This window comes from Propithecus coquereli, unplaced genomic scaffold (assembly GCF_000956105.1).
Source record: "Propithecus coquereli isolate 6110/MARCELLA unplaced genomic scaffold, Pcoq_1.0 Scaffold515, whole genome shotgun sequence".
Classification (NCBI taxonomy): Eukaryota; Metazoa; Chordata; class Mammalia; order Primates; family Indriidae; genus Propithecus; species Propithecus coquereli.
This window is the reverse complement of record NW_012151008.1, coordinates 170,787-193,279: the sequence shown is the minus strand read 5'-3', so window position 1 is coordinate 193,279 and position 22,493 is coordinate 170,787. Positions and strand designations below refer to the sequence as shown.

General features: G+C 54.0%; 3 protein-coding genes across 4 annotated transcripts; 2 read left to right on the top strand and 1 right to left on the bottom strand.

The window, feature by feature from the left end:
* The first annotated feature begins 1,986 nt into the window (after nt 1–1,986).
* On the top strand, nt 1,987–10,133 carry IFI35 (interferon-induced protein 35). Its single transcript, XM_012656662.1, has 7 exons — nt 1,987–2,184; nt 8,317–8,415; nt 8,682–8,829; nt 8,902–9,008; nt 9,111–9,297; nt 9,397–9,503; nt 9,717–10,133. The coding sequence occupies exons 1-7, from the start codon at nt 2,164–2,166 to the stop codon at nt 9,900–9,902; spliced, it is 855 nt and encodes a 284-aa protein (XP_012512116.1). The 5' UTR covers nt 1,987–2,163; the 3' UTR covers nt 9,903–10,133.
* An 82-nt stretch (nt 10,134–10,215) lies between these two features.
* VAT1 (vesicle amine transport 1) lies at nt 10,216–16,829 on the bottom strand. 2 transcript variants are annotated; one of them, XM_012656660.1, is made up of 7 exons: nt 16,595–16,829; nt 16,391–16,486; nt 13,429–13,636; nt 12,874–13,044; nt 12,683–12,772; nt 11,888–12,129; nt 11,524–11,758 (listed from the first exon to the last, which is right to left on the bottom strand). In XM_012656660.1, exons 1-7 carry the CDS (start codon nt 16,796–16,798, stop codon nt 11,675–11,677), a joined length of 1,095 nt encoding a protein of 364 aa, XP_012512114.1. In that variant the 5' UTR covers nt 16,799–16,829; the 3' UTR covers nt 11,524–11,674. The 2 variants fall into 2 exon arrangements, with proteins under 2 accessions (XP_012512113.1, XP_012512114.1); XM_012656659.1 differs by having other exon boundaries at nt 10,216–11,758; nt 16,391–16,798.
* A 1,649-nt stretch (nt 16,830–18,478) lies between these two features.
* Nucleotides 18,479–22,101, top strand: RND2 (Rho family GTPase 2). The gene is made up of 5 exons (XM_012656651.1): nt 18,479–18,696; nt 19,180–19,267; nt 20,084–20,193; nt 20,948–21,082; nt 21,316–22,101. Exons 1-5 carry the CDS (start codon nt 18,595–18,597, stop codon nt 21,562–21,564), a joined length of 684 nt encoding a protein of 227 aa, XP_012512105.1. The 5' UTR covers nt 18,479–18,594; the 3' UTR covers nt 21,565–22,101.
* Nucleotides 22,102–22,493: the final 392 nt, after the last annotated feature.

Below are 22,493 nucleotides of genomic sequence, written 5' to 3'. Positions count from 1 at the left end.
GGATGAGGGGCTGTGGAGAAACTAGAAAGTTAAATCCAGTCAGGCACAAGGGCTTGCGCCTGTGATCCTAGTTGCTCGGGAGGCCAAGGCCACCCTGGACAACACAGCAAGACCCTGTCTCTAAAAAAATTAAATCTGGCTTTGTGAGAATTGCACTACTTCTTTTTTTTTTTTTTTGAGACAGAGTCTCACTGTGTTGCCCGGGGTAGAGTGCCGTGGCGTCATCCTAGCTCACAGCAACCTCAAACTCCTGGGCTCAAGCAATCCTACTGCCTCAGCCTCCCGAGTAGCTGGAACTACAGGCATGTGCCACCATGCCTGGCTAATTTTTTCTATATATTTTTAGTTGTCCGATTAATTTCTTTCTATTTTTAGTAGAGACGGGGGTCTCACTCTTACTCAGGCTGGTCTCGAACTCCTAAGCTCAAACAATCCACCCGCCTTGGCCTCCCAGAGAGCTAGGATTACAGGTGTGAGCCACCGCGCTCGGCCCTGATAATCCTTTAATGCTCTGGCTGTGCTTGGTGGGTAAAGGGTGACATACGGTGCCAAAAGGGCTACTGCTAACATTTTTAGGTGAGGTAATTCTTCCCTGTGCAGAGTTATTTATCCTCTCTGGCTTCTACCCATTACATGCCAGGAGAACCTGAGCTGCGACCTGCCCCTGTCCCTTCTCCCTTAAGATAACCAAAAGCCCCTGAGTGGGCGCCACGTACTTCAAACTGAGAACCACTAACCTGAGGGTCTCAAGCCTTAGATCAGGTGGAGCTCACCTGTATGATTAAACCACAGATTCCCAAAGTCCCCTCAGACTGATGTAGTAAGTCTGTGTTTCTAGCAAGTTTTCAGGGACCGCCCTAGAGAAATGCCCTGGGTAGTTGGGGTGGATGCCAGTGATGAAGGCCTGAGCCCAGAGCAGCCATTTGGTAAGACAAGGAAGAGCTTCCCAAACTGGCCCTGGCTGGCAGAGAGTATCAGAAAGATAGGGTTCAAGGGGCTTGGGCACTGGGTTATGCCACTGTTGTGTAGTGCAAGAAAGAGCTGATCCATCAGTTTACCTCTCGCTGGATGCTTGACTGTGACCCTGTTTTACTGATGATACACTTCTCCAGTCACTAGCTGGAACTAGAATTCAAACAGGCCAGTTTGTGAAGTCTTGTAATTGGTACCACACTTCCACCTGTGATGGGGGAGGGGCCAGGGGCTGAGAAACAGGGTAGGTAAGTAACTTAGTGAAAGAAACCCTGGACCAGGTGAAACTATTAGGGAACATGTACTATGCACTGTGCCTTATGTACTTTTTGACTTGAATCTTCTCACCCCTAAGTATTAATAGGCATCTATATTGAGACACTCCTCTTATGTAGCTTGCCTACTCAGGGTCTCAGAAATGGAACTGAATGTAAACCCTCTTTTGACTAAAGATTTTGCAAGTTCTTTCCCCTCTACCTGGAGGCCCAAGTTCAAATAAATACCGTGCTACCAAGTTTGGATACATGTTTCTCTGCCTCCTAGCACTGTGACCTTGGGCAAGTTTCTAAATTTCTGTGCCTCAGTTTCCTCATCTGCAAAATGGAAAAATAGAACCAACTTCCTGGGGGTTATTTTGAAGAGTTAATTCATGTAAAGCAGAATGGTGTTGGGCACGCAAGCTCCCAATGCTGGCCACTATTACAGCTTTGTGAATTTATCTGTGCTGGTTGCATTTCTCATTCAGCGATTACTCTTTCAAAGTGTGCATGTGCCAACATCATTCTAGGTTCTAGGGAAATATCCATTAACAAAGCAAGGGCCACGAGGAGCATGTGCTGGGATTGCTTGTCCGGGAATGGCGATTGGGGCCAGCATTCAGTTTGCAGTTGCTGTGAGGTAGCTTCTCTTGAGGCCTCCTAGCTGGGTGGAGTCCTTGGAAGGCTCCTCCCAGGGCTGGGGAAGCTACAGCTTGGGGGCACGTGAGCACCAAAGGGGCAGGGATTTCGCTGAAATGAAAGTGGAAGCAAACAGCCTGCTTGCAGAAGCTTCGGAAGCGTATTTCAGGCCCTGCTCGGGCTGGAGGAGACCAAAACCCCTCAGAGGATAGAAGCAAGAGTTCAGTCGTGGTAGACTCTGCCACTATGTGCCCAGCTCTGAAGCCTCAGCTCTTGCCACACGGACCCCAGGCCCATGTCAGCAACGCTTGATGAGGTAAGTGGGGAGGAGGGAGATGGGAGTGGGGAGAAACAGAGGAGCCCCTCTCTTGGCCAGGAAGCTGCAGCTATCTCAGGATCTAGTGGCCAGGCCTCCCCCTGCACATCTCTTAGACCTGCTGAAGGGCTGGGAAGAAACGCAGGGCTGGGATTCCTCTCCCCTATGGAGTTGGTTTCCTGACCCACTGCCTCAAAGACAGAATTCTCTCATAACCAGTGCCATAGGAGCCCGTGAATTCCTATGTGCATTTTTCTGGAAGGAGAATCCATAGTTTCCATCAGATACTCAGGGTTATGTGACCCAGATAAGAATTGTTCTCATGGGTGATATACCCTTCTCCCCTGAGATCTTCCAAGACTCTCCCTTCCTGGTAGTTAAATCTCAGCTCAACCTCGGACCCTCTCCAGGTCCAGGAAGAGGTGTTCCTCCTTTGCTCTGGTCCACCCGGACTCCTGAATGCCCCTGCCTGTGCTAGACTAAGCTCTGTGAGGACTAATGCCCTGTCCCTCCCGGTCATCATCCATCCCCCGTGCCTAGCACAGTGTCTGGCATGCAGCAGGCACTGAGTAAACACTGTTAAATGAATGAATCTCGCCCTCTCTCCAGTTTTATCAGCCTTTCCCTCCCGGATACTACCCCTTCTGTTACAAATACACAGAGATCTCTCGCTTGGAAATTTTTCATTTGCCCCTAAAGTATAAGAAAGACCACAGCCTCTGGAGCCAGCTTGCCTGGTTTCAAATCCTGATCATGTTGCATTGTGTGGCCCTGGGCAAATCATTAGCCTTTCTAAAGTTTACAGTCTAAGCTCTATTTCCTCATCTATAAGATGGGAATGATATTAATACTTTCTCACAAGAATACCTACCTGTAAGAATTAAACTACAGGAATTATGCTGCAAGTATTAAACTAGATAATCCATAAGTTAATACAGTAAAAACTTAGCCCACTGCCTAGCACATACTGAGCGCTCAACACGGTTTGTTATTGTTAATATTGTTATTGCCAACTTTTCAGAACCCCAGTTCCCCAGGACAGTTGGTCCACCCCCACCTTGCTCCTACCTCTGCTAAAACTGCTTTCTTAAAGGGCCTTTACATATCAAAAAGGAAGGAAGCGGTGTTCAGAAAACACCACTGTATTAATACAATTCTTAATACAGCATTAAATTCATAATTGACAGACAAGCTCTGTTAACATTTTGGTGTTTATTTTCCCAGAGTTTTAATGTAGTTTTATGCATTAATAAATATCCTTATCAATTAAAACTTTCAGAATCAACAGAATAGGGGTCGGGCCTGGTGGCTCACTCCTAGCACTCAGGGAGGCTGAGGTGGGAGGATTGCTTGAGGCCAGGAGTTTGAGAACAGCTTCAGCAAGATCAAGACCCCATCTCTACTAAAAAAATAGAGCAAGACCCGGCCTCAAAAACAAAAACAAAAAACCACCAACAGAATAGGAATCATACATTATATACAGTTTTATATTTTGCTTTTTTGGCTTATTGTGAGCATTTTTCCATATTCCGCATTCTTCAATAACATGTCTTTTGATTGCTACATAATATTATATTTATTTTGCTATTCCTCTGTTATTGGACATATAAATTTCTTTTTTTTTTCTGTTGTAAACAAGGCTACATTAATCCTTGTACGTGAATTTCTGATCATTTCCTTATGATGAGTAGGACTGGTTTTTTCTTACCAAATGCAAATACCTACCAAGTTGCTAAATCTCAGTGGTTACATCTCATCGTCTCATCGCTCGTCTTGGTTGGCCGGTCTGCAGCGTTTGGCTCAGCTGTGGGCTCCTGCGTTCCCTCCAGTTTCGATAGCAGCTCCTCTGCGTTCTCCTCAGCTGGATCTTTGCTGTTTCCCTGACCTCTTAGGATTGGATGCCACAGAAATCAGCGCTTGGACCTCTTCTTTGTCTACACGCTCTTCCTTGTTGATCTCATTTAGTTTTGTGACTTTAAATATCTTCTCTGCCAGGACAATTCCCCAATTTATATTCCCAGCCTAAATCTCTTCCCAGAATGCTAGATCTGTAGAGGCAACTGCCACAACACAACTCTACTGGGATCTCACAGAGACACTTCTTACCTATCATGTTCAAAATAAGCCCTTAATCCTCTGTCCCAAATCTCTGCCACGCAGTCTTCCCCACTGCGTCAGATGGCTCTCCTTCCTTCCAGTTGCTCTGGCCAAAAAGCCTAGAGTCATCCCAGACTCTGCTATTTCTTCTATGTCCTTCTTGCAATCCATCAGCAACTTCAATTAGTCTAGACTCTGATGGCTCCTCACCATTTCCACTGCTGTCCTGGTCCAAACCACCACCGGCACTCACCAGATGCTGCAATGGCCTCCTAAGTGCATCCCTGCTTGTGCCCTTTCTCTACATCTGTTATTTACAGGATAGCCAAGTAATCCCCTTAAAAGTCAAACCTGCCTACAGCTTCCCACCTGTCTTCAGGTAAAAGGCTCTGCATGATCTGGCTTCTGTGTCCTCTGTGACTCCATCTCCAGCCACTCTTCCCCCAGCCTCTGCTCCAGCCATGTTGGCCTCCTTGCTATTCCTCAACTACACGTGACATTCCCACCACAGGGCATTTGCACTTGCTGTTCCCACTGCACAGAACTTTCTCCCAGATGTTCCTCACAGATGAATCTCCTTCAAGTATGTGGTCAACAATCATCTTAGCAAGGTCTCCTCTGACCACCCCATCTAAAATTGTATCCCAACACTGTCTGTTCTCCCTTCCCTGCTTTTTGTCCATAACACTATCACTGACATGTTGTAGATCTTACTTATTCTGTTTGTTGTTTGGCTCATCTTAAGACATGAGTTTCACAAGGAAGTTTTGTCTCTTTTGTTCACTGCTATGTCCCCAGAGCCTGGAATGGGGGCCAGCATGTGGCAGATGCTTAGTAGCTAATCGAATGAGCAAGTGAGCAAACAAGCGAGTGGCCTTCTCCCAGCCCTCTTTTTCTTTCATCTGTTTCCTCTCTCCTCCTTTGCCTCTGAGACACTACCAATCCTGGCCCTGGCCCTGGCCCTGCTTGTCTCTGGCCACGCCTTCCTTTTCTTCTCTGTGTTCCTTTGTCTCTCCTGACCCCTGCCTAGGTATACTCAAAGACTACATTTTTTTTTTTTTTCCTTGAGAGACAGTCTCCCTCTGTTGCCCAGGCTGGAGTGCAGTGGTGTCATCATAGCTCACTGTAACTAACAACTCCTGGGCTCAAGTGATGCTCCTGCCTCAGCCTCCCAAGTAGCTGGGACTACAGGTGCACACTACCATGCCTGGCTAATTTTTGTTTTTAATTATTTTTTGTAGAGGCTCTCAATATTGCCCAGGCTGGTCTAAAACTCCTGACCTCAAGCAGTCCTCCCACCTTGACCTCCCAAAGTGCTGGGATTGCAAGCATGAGCCACTCCACCCGGCATAGCCTGTGTTGTTCTTAAGAAGGTCCTTTAAGAAAGAAGTTTCAGCTGGGTGCAGTGGCTCATGCCTGTAATCCTAGCACTTTGGGAGGCTAAGGCGGGAGGATCACTTTGAGGTTAGGAGTTTGAGACCTGCCTGAGCAAGAGTGAGACCACCCCCTGTCTCTACAAAAAATAGAAAGATTAGCCGGGCATAGTGGCTCACTTGTAGTCCCACCTACCTGGGAGGCTGAGGCAGGAGGATCCCTTGAGCCCAGGAGTTGTAGGTTGCAGTGAGCTATGATGATGCCACTGCACTCTTGCACTCTAGCCAGGGCAACAGAGTAAGACTCTGTCTCAAAAAAAAAAAAAATTTCAGTAGGGAGTTGGGGAATCAGAGGGGGCTTTTTGACACTTGTGTGAGATGGAGTGTGACTATGCCTGTCATGTAGCAGGCCCTCAATAACCCCTGGCTCACTTCCCCTGCCTGCTGGGTCAGTGGCATTATATTAGACTCTGGGACACCCAGGTCTGACACCTTGGCCTTGTCTCTGATTTATTCCCTTCTGTCTCCTTAATGCAAGACTCCATGGACTCTCGAGGCTTTCCTTGTGACCTGCGCTCATCTGCATGTGTCCCTTCTGTGCCCAGTGCCAGAAGCCTGGGTTAGCTCCTGTCATGTCAGCCATAGTTAGAGCCACGGAATCTGGATTTGTTTTCCTGACTCTGAGGTTCCCACTCCAGTTCATCCTGCCATCACTGACGGATGGAGCTCTTTTAACCACCACATCCATCACTTCACTCTCCCTGTCAGGAATCTTCACTAGCTCCCTATTTCCTACTGATATCAAATCTAAACTCCTCTGTTTGAATAGTTCTTTAAGAAATTCTATTTATTAAACTATCAATTATAAATATTTTTTAAAATTGCCAATTACTAGATTTTCAAACACTGTGTATGATGGGATCAAGATTCAATGCAGAAGTAAAAAGAGGATGTACTGAATCCAGGACTGAATCCAGCCCACTAGCATATTTTATTTTAGAGACAGTGTCTTGCTGTGTTGTCCAGGCTGGACTGGAATTCCTGGCTCTCAATCGATCCTCCTGCCTCAGCCTCCCAAGTCACTGGGATTACAGGCATGAGCCACCACACCTGGCTTCATATATTTTTTTAATGGAGCCATCTTTTTCAAATCAAAATCCAGATTTCTGATTTCCCTTAAAAATGGGAAGCTATAGAATAGTGGAACATTTCCATGGGTAAAAACTTGGGTAGAGCTGAGAAGAGATCACTCACTTCAGTGGTGACATGCTCCCTCCAGTTTGTCAGAGTCCCCAGGACTTTCTATCACACCGCATGGCTCCCCTGACGCGTCGATGTCATCTAACTGGCCCTTAAAGGCACTGAGTTTGCAATCTCGGATTTACAAAAATACAAATAATTAGGGACTCTTTTTACTATTCACAAACCACCACGATTTGGTCAAGCTCTAGTTTTCTTCTGCTTAAAATAGAATGAACTCACGCGGAATTTCTTCAATCACTCTGTAACGTGCCCCTATCCTACCATTCATTCACTTCATTCATTCATTCAACACTCATTTACTGAATACCTGTTCTGTGTCAGAGATCTTGCTGGACTCAAGGGATACAGAGATGACCAGGACAGAGTGCCGACTTCCCTTGTGAGCTCACACTTCTTGGAGCTCACCTTGTTTATCGGCTTCCTAACCACAGGGTGAACTCTGCCATGGGGCGGATGTCTGCTCCCTCCCATAAACAAAGGTGCATTTGTTCATTTCCCTGGTGTCACTTCCATGCCTATGATGTCAGCTGTCTCTTTGGACCCACTCCAGATCACAACCAGCCTGAAAGGCTGCTTGGTACAGTGGAAAGTGTGGCAGTTAAGGGACAAGCTAGAAGATGGGTGAACTACTTCCCACCCCAGGCTTGGTTTCTTTACCATGAAGCACAGGTTAGCAAGGTGGGGCCTGGAGTCAGACTGCCCAGGGCCAAGTGACTGGACGGGTTGCTCAACCTCTCTGAGCTTTAGTTTCCTTCTGTAAACTAAGGATAAGAGGGCATCTGTCTCCTACGGCTGTTGTGAGGCTTCAGTGATATAGTCCATATGGAGGGCTCAGCACAGTGCCTGGCACATAGCAGTATTTAGTAAATGTTAGCTAAGGGTATCACTGTATGACATTGTGCAGCTCTAAGCCACTCCTCCTGGAGGAGTCCCTAGTTGTGTTGCCCCTTGGGACGGTCCCTCCCCCAGACTCCTGCTGCCCTTTGCAGTCAGTCACGTGACCGGGCACTATCTGAGTACTATCAGGCAGGCCTAAGGGCAGGACCCTTATCTTCCACCGCTGTGTCAGCGCCCAGCACCTCACAGCAGGGGCTCAAATCAGTGGTGTTGAACTCTAGATCTGCAGCCACAAACCAGCTATGGCAGCTGCTGCAGCTCCTGCCCCACCTAGAGTGGCTGAAAGGAGTCCAGCCAAGCCCTGGGGGAGTGGGCCAGGACAGCCCAGGCAGGGTACAGGGGTCAAGTTGTTCTGGGCTGAGCATCAACTCTGCTTCTGGAGAGTCCAGAATAAGCCCCCTTGCCCTGGGCTCGTTCATCCTCTGGGAAGGCAGGTGGATGTCCGGTTGTTCCCTTCTGCTCCAACAGGCCCATGTCCGGTTGTTCCCTTCTGCTCCAACAGGCCCTCCGCGCCCTGCAGGAGGAGCAGGCCAGACTGAAGATGAGGCTGCAGGAGCTGCAGCAGCTGAAGAGGGAGCTCAGGGACTCGCCCAGAAACGAGGTAAGGTGGGAGACCAGGTGTGGTCTGGTAGAAAACGCTGGCGAGTTCTTAGTTTTACTCCTGGCCTACCACTTTCTTGCTGTGTGATTTCAAGTATGTTACTTGAACTCTCATCCGTCTATTAATCCCGTCTTCTCCCAGCAAACGTATTCGGCCCTGGCACTAGGTATCAGTACGATGGAACTGGGAGCACCTTCCTCCAGGGAGGGAGTGGGGTACACCCCTACCCTTGAAGACTGTACCAGCCTCTCTTCCCCCACCTCCAGCTCCCATTCCCAGTGCCTGCGATCCCCCTGGTATTCCGAGGAGACACTCAGCGGGGCAGAAAAGTGCCCCAGTCTTTGATTTCCAACTTGCGAATCTGCTGCCCTCTGCCTGGAGGCTCTGCTCTGGTCACCTTCGACGACCCCAAAGGTGAGTTCGGGGAGCCTCAGGAGGGAGGTGGGGAGGTTCCCCAGTACTGACCCTGTCCCCCCCCGCCACCAGTGGCTGAGCGGGTGCTGCAACAGAAGGAGCATGTGATTGACATGGAGGAGTGCCGGCTGCGGGTGCAGGTCCAGCCCTTGGAGCTGCCCACGGTGACCACCATTCAGGTGACAGAATGGCAGGGTCCTGGCCCAGGCAAGGGGTGCCATGTACCTGGGCACGGGGAATCGGGGCTGTGTCTGGGACCATCCCTTCCTATCTCCCTCTAGGTGTCCAGCCAGATGAGTGGCCAGGGGGTGCTGGTCAGTGGGTTTCCTGCCGGCCTCAGGCTGAGTGAGGAGGAGCTGCTGGACAAGCTGGAGATCTTCTTTGGCAAGACCAGGAACGGGGGAGGTGATGTGGAGACCCGGGAACTGCTGCAAGGGAGTGCCATGCTGGGCTTTGCTAAGGACGGGGGTAAGAGCCCTGCGGGGGAGACTGGGGTACAGGCTGCATGAGGCCGTGAGCGAGGAGAGGGCTTGATGCTAAAGGTCCATCCCTCCCTGTTCCCCACAGTGGCCCAGCGCCTGTGCCAGACTGGCCAGTTCAGAGTGCCACTGGGCGGGGAGCTGGTCCCTCTGACAGTCTCCCCCTATGTAAGTGGGGACATCCAGAAGGCAGAGGTAAGTGGCTAAGTGGCGGGGTGAAGAATGGGGGCCGGCCAGTAACGCATCTGTCTGCCAGAAACTTGCCAGGGGCAGGATCAAAGCCCCCCCACCGCCTATCTGCCACCAGCCCCTCCAGGCGTTCCCCCCACGCCCCAGGGCACTGCCTGCCTCACCTCAGCCCTGCCCCTTACTCCCACGAGCTTTGCCATCTCCTGGCTCCTTTTCCAGGTCAGGTCCCGGCCAGTGTCCCGCTCAGTGCTGGTGCTCAACATTCCCGACGTCCTGGATGGCCCAGAGCTGCACGACATCCTGGAGATCCACTTCCAGAAGCCTACCCGTGGGGGCGGGGAGGTGGAGGCCCTGACAGTTGTGCCCCCGGGACAGCGTGGCGTGGCCATCTTCGCCTCTGAGTAGGGCTAGGGGACTGCCCTTCCCATCACTCCCACCCTTTGGCCAAGGTTCTCAAACCAGGGCTGGGGCAGGGCCCCCATGTAAGAGATCTTTATGTTCACCAACAGGGGGCAGGGGTCACACATTGCGAAACGCTGCCGAGAACAGTAAAAGCGCCTGCATGGCATGATGTTCTTCCTCATTTTGCTCAGGAAAGGAAACTTGATTTGGGCACGGAAGGAGGCTAAGGGGAGAGAGGCAGCCCTGACTTTCTGCCAGCAGCACTGGCCTTCCCCAGCGCCCCTGTCCCTCCATTCCCAGAGGCAACATCCAGGACCCAGGGTTTGGCTTTTTATTGACACAAACACAAAGGCAGCTGCGGTAATGGGGTGGGATACACAAAAGCAAAAATCGCACTTCACAGGCCTCATTTAGACAATGAAGAGGCTGAGCCCATCCCCACCACCTCCCATTGCAACGGCTGGGGCAGTAACCCTCCCTAATCCCAGCTCAGCAAGCAGAGGAGTGACCCTCTGCCCAGGACATCCCCATTTTGCTCCCAGTGACCCAGGTCCTGACCACCCATCTCTGTACTCCCCTGCTCCACCTCCCACCCATGTAAACAAAGTTTGGGGCTGAGTTTAAAAAGCTGCCTCCCTGCTCTGAGAAGGCAGTCGGGCCTCCCTTGACTGCAAGGGGAATGTGCTTTGATTTTTACTTTGGTCCCAGAACAAGAAACAGACAGCATGGCCTCTGGGAGCTCTGGCTACTAAATGTCACACCTATCTGCAAGGCCGAGGAAGCTTCCCCGCCCCTCTCCTCATCCAGGCTAGAGGCAGGACATGGCACAGACCAGGACGGTGGCTGCTCTTGCCCTTCCCCCAGGAGGCTAGGGGCTGGCCCCCACCCACTGGCGCACACACAGATTTTTGGCAGTGTTGTGGGACTGGGGAGGAGTGAAACCCCAGCTCCACCAGAACGAGGAAGGCACTGGGGAGTACAGGGGTGGAGAAGGAGGTGGGCGACAGCCCCCCAGCCCCTGCCACACACACAAGCACAGGTTTTCATCGCTAAGGCACTGAGAACAAATCCAGAGAACTCAGTGAAGGGTGGGGGGCTCTGTATCCCTCCCAGAGTGGTGACCTAGGGGAGCAGGTCTGATTCCCGCCCTTGTTGTAAGAGGCAGCCTTGGTTAAGAATGGCAGAAAACCTGGAGGTGGAAGAAGCCCAGTTGTGCTTAAGAAGTTGGGGACAGAGGACAAGGTTGGGGACTGGTCAGGCCCAGAGGTGGGCGCTGGTCGGCCCAGACTGAAGGGACACTAGGGAAAGACAGGTACATGCTGGACTGGCACAGATTGGCCCCGTATCCTGAGCTGACATTCTGATTCTTTGGGGAGGTGGTGGGGCAGGGGCGGGGGCAGGTGAGACAGCGGTGGAAACACACAGAACAGGCGGGAGGGACTGGCTGACCTTGGGACGAAAGCAGCACAGCAGGCCCGGGGAAAGGGTGGGGGCAGGAAGCAGCCGGCCTCCCTCTGACCCTCCCTGTCCCCTTGGCAGGGCCCAGACATCCAAGTGGTCACTTCCCAACCTCTTCCAAGGGCAGGAAGGGGGGTGGGCACAGCCCTGGCCAAAGAGAAAGAACAGGGCAGGGGAGCAGTCATAGCATGGAGACCTGCAGGGGAGGAGGGCACAGCACTACGATGGAGGATGAAATGCGACAGTCTGATGGTCAACAGGACATGGCTTCCCAACTTCCCCCTTCCCAGGTCTCTAGGGCCCCCCAGCCCCTTGCCCTAGTTCTCCTTCTCCGGACCAGGAACCAAGAGGACCTTGCCCACGTTCTTCTTCTCCTGCATCTGCTTCATGGCGTCAGCCACCTGGGGAGGAAGGGAAGCTGCTGCTCCCAGTGCCACGACACCCCTCCAACAAGAGCCCAACTCCTCCCCTGGGGACTCCAGCCCCCAAGGGTCCTACCCAGGCCCTCCCTGCACAATAATCACACTCACCTTCTCGAAGGGCCAGACCGAGTCAATGTGGGGTTTGATGTGGCCCTGGTTGTACAGAGCCAGGAGACGGGCCACCACACCAGTGACCAGCTCCACCTCGCCGTCCAGGGAGCCCAGGTAGAAGCCACACACAGCCCGGTTGGCCTGCAGCAGCTGCAGAGCTGTCACGCTGAACTGATTCCACCACGTGCGGGCCAGGGCCATCAGGTTCCGCTTGGGGCCGGTCAGCACGTTGGCCATTCCTGATGGACGAGGTGACATGGCCCATGGATCCAGGTGCCAGGCACCTCCCTGTGTGTCTGAATCTATGCTCGTCCGCCCCCTGTGGACCTCCTGCGATTATCCATACCAGTGCCAGGGACTGACAGGATAATTCCCAACCTGCTGGTTACCAGGCCCGAACCAACTCTGGCTGCTCAAAAATTGCTCTAAGCTTTATGTGTTTACTTTTTGTGTGAAATATTTTTAAAATGAAAATGCACCTTGCCCAAGAAGCCCAGGGAGGTAGGACACAAGGAAGGCAGACCGGTTGTTCAGGAATAATCGCCAAACAGGGGCACAGAGATAACACAGAATTTACTATGACTCACATGAAAAGCCAGAGAATGAAGGTGCCTGGCACCCAGGAGGCAGCAGTCTGAATGCACCATACAGGACCACTCCGAACCCTGATCTTCCCTACAGGGCACCTGACTCCCTGCCTGTTCCTCATGGGCCTTGGACCCCAATATCCCACCTGTTAGGCCCACCTCCGGCCCCTAACATCCTCTCTCCGTCCCTGGCCCTCTAACTCACCATAGGTGATGACTTTGCCCATGGGTTTCAGGAGGTTGTAGCCCTTGGCCGTATCTGACCCACCTAGAGGGTCCATGACGATGTCCACTCCTGTCACAGGGTAGGGGGAGCAGTAGGATCAGCATTAGGATCCACAGATCTGGAGACCCCCTCCTGGCCCTCTGCCCCCTCCCCCGTGCCCTGCCCCCCACCTTTGGGGGAGATCTTTTTGATCTCATCCACGTAGTCAGTCGTGTGGTAGTCGATGGGGTGTGTGACCCCATTCTCCTTCAGCGCCTCGTGCTTGCTGGCCGAGGCCGTTCCGAACACTGTCACATTCTCCACCGTACGGCACAGCTGCACAGCTGCCATACCCACACCCCCTGCAGCAAGACACGCATAAGCTGGGGATGAGGAGCCACCCGGCCACCACTCTCTATTCAAGCCTCCCAAGGACCCAGTCCATCACCTTCACTTTGTCTAGGCTCATTTTGGGGCCCATGTCCAATTTCCATGATTGAGAATTGGGGGAGGGTGGCTGAACAAGAGGGGGTGCTTGGTAAGGGCACATTGCTAAGGATAGCACACCAGGCTGGACCTGGTGCCTGAATGTTGCCACGGCAACTACACTGCAGAGGCCTCTGGGCGCCACAGGCCAAGGCAGCCTGGTGTTGCCATGACAACAGTCCAGACAGGCTGCAGGGAAGTGGCCTGGACGGAAATCTGGGTGGGGTAAGGAAGGAGTTCAAAGGGAGGGGACCTGTCACCTGCAGCCATGTGTACCAAGACGCTGTGGCCAGACCGTAGGTTGCCAAAGTCAAAGAGGACCATGTAGGCTGTGACGTAATTGACCAGCAAAGCAGCGGCTTCCTCAAAGGTCATGGCCTCAGGCATCAGAAAGGTGTGGGTCGCTGGCACAGTCACCTCCTCCTGCCACATCCCCGACCGGGTAAACACCATCACCCGGTCCCCTGCCTTGAAGAATGGAAGAAGAACATCATTCAGTCACTCATTCATTCAGCCACAGGCAATCTACTGACCTTCCACTAGGTATGAGACCCTCTTCCAGACGAAGTGGCAGTAGAAGCAGCAGTGGTAGTCACGCTAATAATAATATCATCATCGTCATCAACACCACCTCACCTTTACTGACTGCTGACCGAGGGCCAAGCCCAACTGCAAGTGCTTTGTATATAAATGTTCAAATAATCCTTACATCCGCTCTTGAGGTAGATACTATCCTTATCTCCATTTTACAGATCTCACACATCACTATTGTGTAAGATCCCTGAATGCAAGAAGCTTACAGTTAGGGTCGCATGAAGTGTTGTTGAAGAGATCAAACTGCTTTGGTTTCAAAAATGGGTTCCAGTGTTTACTGTAGCATGACCTTGGGCAAATAAAAATTATTTAACCTTTTTGAGCTCTAGTTTTCTTATCTGTAAATTAGGGCAGTTATGAGGATTAAATGGGGAAAAAATCATTCGATGATCTTTAGCACACAGTAAGCATTTATTAATGTTAGCTAATAATCATGATAATAATAGCAGCAAGGAGGGGAAGTCACACAATCAAATAACTGAAGGAAGAGGGTGGCATGTGGTAAGGGCCATACCAGAGCGCAGGTAAAGGTCTCTGAGCTCTTAGGGCTGGGTGTGATCACCTCAGAAGTACTGAGCTAGCACTGGGAACCCAGAGAACACCTTCACCCAGGGATGGTGCAGGAGGGGTGAGGGACAGGGAGAGCCACACAGTCCCCCCACCAGGAAAGGGCTTTTTCCCCCATCAGAGCCTCTTTGTAGGAGGGGACAGAGGCAAAAATAACAGAAACTTTTCCTCCAGCTTAGCAAGTGGGGTCAGAGAAGGGCAGGCGGAAGCAGGGCATCTCAGGAGAAAGGAAGGCCTCTCTTCCCTCTCTGAAGAGTATGGAGAGGGAGGTGTGGGTGCTGTTCTGGGACAATCTGGGTCTGTCTTGGTCCCTGCCAGGAATGATGGGAATTCTGTATATTAACGAGACTTAGGGTCTATGGGGAAGGGGGATGGGACTCCCACATATGTCCCTTTTCATGTCCTCAAACTCCCACACTCCATTGAAGAGGAGGCCTGAGGGGAGGCTGGGGTCTTTCCCTGAAAGTTCTGGCCTGAGATGAGGTCTAGGGGATTGAAGTCCTTTACCTGGGACTCAAGACTAGCAGGTGCAGAAACAATCCAGAAGAGCTGGGAAGAGTGCAGTGGTCAGTCAAGGTCATGGCTAGATTTGGCGCAGAACAAATCTCACTTACCCTGGCTCATGCCTAACCCTCCGCCCATCACAGATCAGGGCCACATGACCCCTCCCCAGCCCAGATATCAGCAGGGAGGGAGGCAGGACAGAGGGAAGGCCCTCCCCACAGAATCCAGGCTCTTACATCAGATTCTTGCCCTGGACAGGATATCCTGTATTTACCAGGCGGAAAGTGTGGGGAGGGGAGGTTAGGTAACATGAATTACAACTCCCTCTCCCCCCACCAGAATTCCTCTTAGCACCTTCTGAAGAGTGGGATTATTTAGAAGTCAGTGAGAGGGTGGGGCCAGAGCTGAATTCAGGGAGAAGGCCTGAAGGAGGAGCTCTTTGAAGGAGGAGCTGTTTGCAACAAATCCCGCTCTGGTAGCTGGGGCTGGCAGGTCTGGCTGCATCTGAGGGGCCTCTCTTGCAGGGGCCTGATTTGAAAAGAAACCCCTAAGCAAATGACTCACTGAGGCCTCATCCCAGGTCTCTCAAAAATCTGATCATTTGGAACTCTCCGGTGTCCAGGGTTGTGGCCAAGATTAATGATAAATGAGAAGTAGAATCAGACCGGCAGAGCTGGGCCAACCTGCTCACAGTGCCACACCTCCCCACCCCAGTCCAAATCCCCGACAGACACCAGGGTTTCTGAAATGGGGGTCCTCCTCGCTACAAAGGCGGAGAGGGGTTCCGCCCGGATGTTCCCAAGGGCAGCCCCGGCTCGTGGCCCGATGACTGAGTCACAGGAGGAGGAGATACTGCAGTCACGGGAGACAAAGTCCAAAACAAAGATCCGTTGATCCAATCCCACCTCCCCCACCCCAAAACCAGACTGGCAGTGTAAGGCCGGCAGCGGTGGGGGACCGAAGCTCCCTCTCCTCCATGATGGGCGTGTCTCGTCTCTCTGGCCCTGTTGGGGAGGGGCCGCCTCACACCCCCGCAGACCACGGGGCTGCATGTGACTAGGGCTCTGGCACGGCCGCTGCGCCCCCGCCCAACCCTCACTATACAGCTCCTCAAGCTCCCTCAGAGAAAGGGGGCACTAACCGTGACTCACGGTCACCGGCCACAATTACCCAGGGAGTGTTTGGTGGGCAGGGGTACAGGTGTGGTTTTAATGGGGGGGCGGGTAGGGGCGGTAGGGTCATTGCGCGCATGCGCATGGGCGCCTTATTGTTTCCCCCTCCCCACCACCACCACCACCTCGGCGGCCGCTTCTGGGCGGCGGCGCCCACAACTAAAAACGGTTAGGAAAGGGGCGATAACTCCATCTCCCCCACTAAATAAGTCCCGTTCTCCAAGAGCCCCAAAACATAAGTTCCTTTCCTACATTCTCCATGCCCGTCCACCCAGGTCCGTGCCAGTTTCTCCCGCCATGCCACACCCCCGGCGCTCGCCCACTCGTGCCCCCTGTCCGGTGGCCTGCGCAGCCCTCCCTTTCCTCCCTGCCCTGCCCCGCTCACCTTGCGGTCACTGACTCCCTCGCCCACGGCGATCACGACGCCCGCGCCCTCCATGCCCGGTGTGACAGGCACCGGCGGCAGCCGGTCATACATCCCCTGCCGGGCCAAGAGGTCGGCGAAGTTGAGCCCGCAGGCCCGGACACGCAGCGTCAGCTGGCCGGGCCCAGGGGTCGGGGGTGCGGCGGGCCGGGTCTGCAGCTTCACCTTGTCATAGCCACCAAAGCCGGTGAGCACCAGGCAGCGCAAAGGCGGCGGCGAGGCGGCAGCCGCCCCTTCCGGAGCCGCCGGCGGGTGGGGGTCGTTCGCTGCCTCGGCTTTCGGGGGCTGCGGAGAGGCGTCTTCCCCGGCCCCTGCCTCGGCCGCCGCCTCCACGGTGGCCGCCTCGGCTGCCTCTCTCTCCGCGGACATGACTGGGACTCCCGACGTGTGCGCACAGCTGGACCGCGAGTGCGCAGCTGGGGAGGGCGGGGCGCGCGTCAGGAAGAGCCTTGGCCCCGCGCTCCAGCGGGCGGGGCGGGGCGCCGGGCCGGGGCGGGGCCTCTCGCTCAGTCTTAAAGGGCCAGGGCCGCCGCTGCACAAGCCTGAAGAACGCGAAAAGAGAGACCGGGTACGTCGGGGAACAGATACTCCTAAGAACATTCTTGCGGTCATGCAGACTGTGATTTGCAAACTAAAAACTATGTTAAGGGGGCCAGGCGCGGTGGTTCACGCCTGTAATACTAGCACTCTGGGAGGCCGAGGCTGGAGGATCGCTTGAGCTCAGGGGTTCGAGACCAGCCTGAGCAAGAGTGACACCGTCCCTACAAAAATAGAAAAATTAGCCGGGCGTCGTGGTGCACGCCTGTAGTCCCAGCTACTCAGTAGGCTGAGGCAGGAGCATCACTGGAGCCCAGGAGTTTGAGGTTGCAGTGGGCTGTGATGAGACCACTGTACTCCAGCAATCCTAGAACGAGCTTACATCAGATTTGGGGAGCCAGCCACCTGTGGACTGGAACCCAGCTAAGTTGTGCCTCAGGCTCTGACTCTACCCATAACCCACGGAGGGATGAGACTTCTATTCAGTGTGGTCTTGCAGTGGCAAACTAGGAGCATGGAAACCGAGCCTTTAAAACTTCCTATTTGATTTTGGTTAATGCTTTGTGCCTCAGTTTCCCTTCTGTAAAATGGTGATGCTGCTGCGTGTTCTAGTCATCTTTACAGGGTCATTTAGAACAATATAAAATTAAACCGAATATCCTCGATATAAGAAAGCACTTTTAAAAAGTAAAAGATGGCATGCAAATACAAAGCAGTGATTTTATTATTGTTAGACTCAGAATCAAGCCTGCAATGACTTTTGGGCTTGGCTCTGGCTCCAGTAGGGCTGTCACTCTGGCAGTTGTATCTTTCTCTTCTTCGACCCCATCTCTGTCTCCCCAAGCATCCACCAGAGGACGCAGCTCCCCCAAAACTTTCCACCCAGCGCTTGGCTGGAGGAGCTCAGTCCACGCTTCCTTGTTAGTCCAGGCCTGCTGTTAAGTCACCACAACCCCAGAACCAGCCGCCCGTTGCCATGGGGACGGAAAGCTATGATGTCACCACTGTCCGGGTGCGTGTGTTGGAGTTCATCCTCGCATTTCCCCAGACCCCCTGCCGGGACATGAGCGTGGAGGCGGGAGTGAAAACCAAAGAGACTCCCTCCTTGCCCTGCTATCTCTCGCCCCCCTGTGTTCAAGAAGTGGATGGCTGCCACCGCGCGTGTCCGCACTAGCACACCTGCGTGCACGCGTGGGCACAAAGAAGGCCCTAACCTCGCGCGTGTGCCGCTCACACCCTAACCCTCAGAACTTCACTCGAACTCCTCCCTGCCCCTATCCCTAAAGAAGTCAAGTAAGCCGGTCCGGCCCGCCCCAAACCGGCAGGGACCCCTTAGACCACAGCAGCGCAGATCCCCGCTCCCGGGCCTCGGTTTCCCGGCCCGCGTTCCCAGGGCCCCGCCCCCCGGGCGTGCGGGTGGGAGGCGGGGCCGGGGGCGCGGCTGCCGGGCTGGGGGCGGGGCGGAGGGGGGCCGCGGCCCCGGGAGGGGGCTCGGCGCGGGCCCGCGAGATGCCGGTGTCGGCGGCCCGAGCGGCTGCAGCTGCAGCGGCGGGGGAGGTGGCGGCAGCGGCGGCGGCGGCGGGGCCCGGGAGGGGGCTGGCGTGGGAGGCCGGCGCGTAGCCGGGACTATGGAGGGGCAGAGCGGCCGCTGCAAGATCGTGGTGGTGGGAGACGCAGAGTGCGGCAAGACGGCGCTGCTGCAGGTGTTCGCCAAGGACGCCTACCCCGGGGTGAGGGACCCGCGTCTTGGGAGCGGTGCGCTAAGGCAGCTGGGGGTGGATGACAGGGGCCCGGGAGACGGATGGAAACGGGCGCCAGGGTAACCAGGGACAAGAGACCCGGGCTCGGAGGGCCGGGGGGTGGCGTTGGGGGCTTTGGAAAGACTGCAGAGGATTGGGGTGGGAGGAATTAGGGAACAGGGTGAGATGGATGGGGTTTGAGAGAACCAGAGGAGGAGCGCCGGGGGGGGGGGAAATGTCGGAGTCCTGGGCAACGGACAGAGGAAGAACTAGGGGGCTGAAGGGACCGGGCAAGGTTCTGGGAGCCTAGCAGAGATTTCTCGGAGGGAGCAGCTTCCAGGATCTCCCCTTTGCCCAATCCCAGACCAACTTGTGTCCAGGGGCTGGGATGGACTGGGTGTGGGAGTGAGGAGGGCATTTGTCTGGGGTGAGGACTGGAGAGAGGATCTCATGTGGACCCATGCATGTCTGCAGAGTTATGTCCCCACCGTGTTTGAGAACTACACCGCGAGCTTTGAGATCGACAAGCGCCGCATTGAGCTCAACATGTGGGACACTTCAGGTAGCCAAGTCCCCTGGGGTCACCCTGACTTCCAGGGCCGCTCACCCTGACCTGTCCCTTGGCTAGACCCTTAGGTTCCTGGTCAGCCCAACCCATCCATCCAATTCTAGGAGAAAGGAAAAATCAATTTTCTGCTGGGATACTGAGGCAGGGCTGGCTGAGCCTGACAGAAACCGTATTCTGGAGGAGAAAGACTAGTATCTGAGCCCTCAGCTGGGTTCTGCCTACCTGGGAAAATTGGGAAGGAATGGCTTTTATTTTGGAACATGTTTCTTAGGACATGGGACTGGATTTAGAAAAGACATTTAGAATTTCCTGGGTGGGGAGGTGGCCATGGGAACCGTTTCTCTACACTGTCTATACTGGACTAGAGAAATCTGAGGTCAAGTCCTAAGAGGATGGGAGAGTGCTTTCTCTGCCCCTCTTTCTCCTCTCCCTCCCTCCAAAATGGGGAGGGTTTTTATTTTTATATGAGTTCCCTGGAGGGCTTTAGATGTCCGTCAAAGCCCAGAAAGCACATGCAAAATTTTGTGAGAATGTCCATAGATTTCATGAGCTTCTCAAAGGGGTCCAAAACTCAGAAAAGATTCAGGATTGCTACTTTTAGAGAAAGCCCTAGGGAAGCAGAGAGCTTTTTCCCACCCTCTCACCTCTCCTGTACCTGCTCCCCTCCTTGGGAAACACGGATGCCATGAAGGGTATTGGTGATTGCTCCCAGCACCCCTTGACCAGGATGTCTAAGGTCGCCCATTCCTTTCCAGGCCTGCCACCCATTCAGTCCTCTCATCTGTCCCCTTACTCCCTGTCTTCCCTCAGGTTCCTCTTACTATGATAATGTCCGGCCTCTGGCCTACCCTGATTCTGACGCTGTGCTCATCTGCTTCGACATTAGCCGACCAGAAACACTGGACAGTGTCCTCAAGAAGGTGGGAGCCTGGGGAAGCTGGACTGATGGGGACCGGATCCCATGGTCCTGACACATGAGCTGGGGGGGGTGGTGTGATGGCTGGGGCATGGCCATCAGCTGGATAGTGGGTGAAGCCCTCATCCCTCTCTAACTCTGCCCCACCCCCACCTTCCCACATCCCCCTTCTGAAAATCAGTCCCCAGAGCTGGATGCAGCACTGAGGGAGATGGGGAAGGGAAGGGAGGAGTACTCCAGGGATTCCTTATCTGCTCTTCCATCTCCTTGGGGATGGGAGCCCTAGATGGAGGGGATGGGAATGCTGATCCCCAGCTCAGGAGAGCCCAGTGGCCTCCTCTCTAGGCCCCTATTTCCATGAGAAAAGCCCCTGGTGAATGGACAGAAGTCAGCAAGGGCAGCCCCAGTTCCCAGGTGGGGGAGGGGAGTGTGGGACGGATCTGTTCCCAGGAGAGAGTATGGGGAAGGGGAGAGGGAATGGGAAGGTTCCAGGCTGGCAGACCCCTCATGGCCACTGAGGGAGAAGGAGGGCCCTGACCCTTCATCCCCACCCCATCCCTCTTCTCCCTTTCTCTCTCACCCCATCCTGCTCTGACCCAAGCCTACCATTCCCACCTCCTGCCTGACATGGGAGAGTGCAGAGGAATGGGTGGTTTCTGCGTGCTGTGAGGAAGGAAGGGCGTGCTGCTGGCATGGAGCAGGGGTTCACCCTCTGTCTCCCTCTACCCCTTCACAACTCTATTTTCTTCCCCAAATAGTGGCAAGGGGAGACTCAGGAGTTTTGCCCCAATGCCAAGGTTGTGCTGGTTGGCTGTAAACTGGACATGCGGACTGACCTGGCCACACTGAGGGAGCTGTCCAAGCAGAGGCTTATCCCTGTGACACATGAGCAGGTGGGACCCTTGACCTCTGAACTAAGCCCAGCCTAGACCTTTCACCTCTACCCCTGCCAATCTCTGATTTGAAACCACCCTGCCTGACTCATCCCTTGCCCTGGCCTCTAACCTCTGACCTGATCCCTTGACCACCTCCAGCCGTGACCTTCAACCCCAGCCCACAGCCTCCATGCTCCTTGCTGAGCTGCAGGCTAAGCCCCATAACTTTCTCCCATGCACTTCTCTTCCAGGGCTCCGTGCTGGCCAAGCAGGTGGGGGCTGTGTCCTACGTTGAGTGCTCCTCCCGGTCCTCTGAGCGCAGTGTCAGGGATGTTTTCCATGTGGCCACGGTGGCCTCCCTTGGCCGTGGTCATAGGCAGCTGCGCCGTACTGACTCACGTCGGGGACTGCAGCGGTCTGCTCAGCTGTCAGGACGGCCAGACCGGGGGAATGAGGGCGAGATACATAAGGATCGAGCCAAGAGCTGCAACCTCATGTGAGGGGCCAGGGTGGGGGAGAACATGCAGAGGGGTGATGAGGGACACAGTTGTGCTCCTGCCTGCACCCTGGGCTTCCTGATCCTGGCTGGGAGGTCGGAGCAAGTAATTCTCCTTGGCGAGGGTGCTGGAGGGTAGAAGGGTGTCACCACCCCCCACATCCTCATCCCCCTAGTCTGCAATGGAAGTTGAGGGAACTAACAGGGCAGGCATGTGAGGCATGAACTGGGATGGGGCAGATGGGGGTTAGGGAAGCTGGCATCAAACAGTGACCTTGGTTAAGTCTCCTATATGAAGGGTACCTTCCTTCCCCACCCCTAGTCCCCATATGCTGGTCCTGGATTCCTTCACTAAGGAACGTGTCCATTCTATGATCTTCTCTCTTCCTTTCCTCTCACTGCTACAGCTGTTCTTACACATCCTAACCTCCATGCAACATACACTAAATTAAAAAAGAGAAGCCTGTCGCCCCATCAACCCACCCACCCTAGCTCCTCCCCTTCCCCAGGAGTCCCCAATAAAGCCCATGTCCACGGAAAACGGCTGTGGCTTTAGTTTTGTTGCTTTTAAAAAAACCAATCTACCAATCTCTAGCAGCAAGAGGGAAAATTAGACTTCAGAGGGAACTTTCCTATCCATGTCTACAGGTGAAGAGGAAAAAGCCATGGGTTGGATCAGAAGTGTCCTTTTAGGAGCCAGAGGTGGGAGATTGAGATGTTTTAGGACTGTTCATCCCAGTTAATGAGGTGGACAATCCTCAGGCCATTTGGGGGTTCTAGAGTGGACTGATGTGCAATTTCCCAGCATGACTCAGCCTGGGGGTCCTGCTCACCATCTCCTCCCCTGGCCTGGAGCCTGCTGCTGCCCTGGAGGTTGTGGGGGGTAGGGGGAGCATCCAAGGCCTCCACATCACAGAAGTTGACCCTCTGCAG

Coding starts and splice junctions, on each gene's coding strand:
- IFI35 (XM_012656662.1), top strand. CDS start 2,164: ATGTCAGCAACGCTTGATGAG. Junction 8,416..8,681: donor GGGACTCGCCCAGAAACGAG/GTAAGGTGGGAG, acceptor CCCCACCTCCAG/CTCCCATTCCCAGTGCCTGC. Junction 8,830..8,901: donor CACCTTCGACGACCCCAAAG/GTGAGTTCGGGG, acceptor CCCCGCCACCAG/TGGCTGAGCGGGTGCTGCAA.
- RND2 (XM_012656651.1), top strand. CDS start 18,595: ATGGAGGGGCAGAGCGGCCGCTGCAAGATCGTGGTGGTGGGAGACGCA. Junction 19,268..20,083: donor CAACATGTGGGACACTTCAG/GTAGCCAAGTCC, acceptor GTCTTCCCTCAG/GTTCCTCTTACTATGATAAT. Junction 20,194..20,947: donor TGGACAGTGTCCTCAAGAAG/GTGGGAGCCTGG, acceptor TTCCCCAAATAG/TGGCAAGGGGAGACTCAGGA.
- VAT1 (XM_012656659.1), bottom strand. CDS start 16,798: ATGTCCGCGGAGAGAGAGGCAGCCGAGGCGGCCACCGTGGAGGCGGCG. Junction 13,637..16,390: donor AGGGAGTCAGTGACCGCAAG/GTGAGCGGGGCA, acceptor CCATTCTTCAAG/GCAGGGGACCGGGTGATGGT. Junction 12,130..12,682: donor GGGCAAAGTCATCACCTATG/GTGAGTTAGAGG, acceptor CTCGTCCATCAG/GAATGGCCAACGTGCTGACC.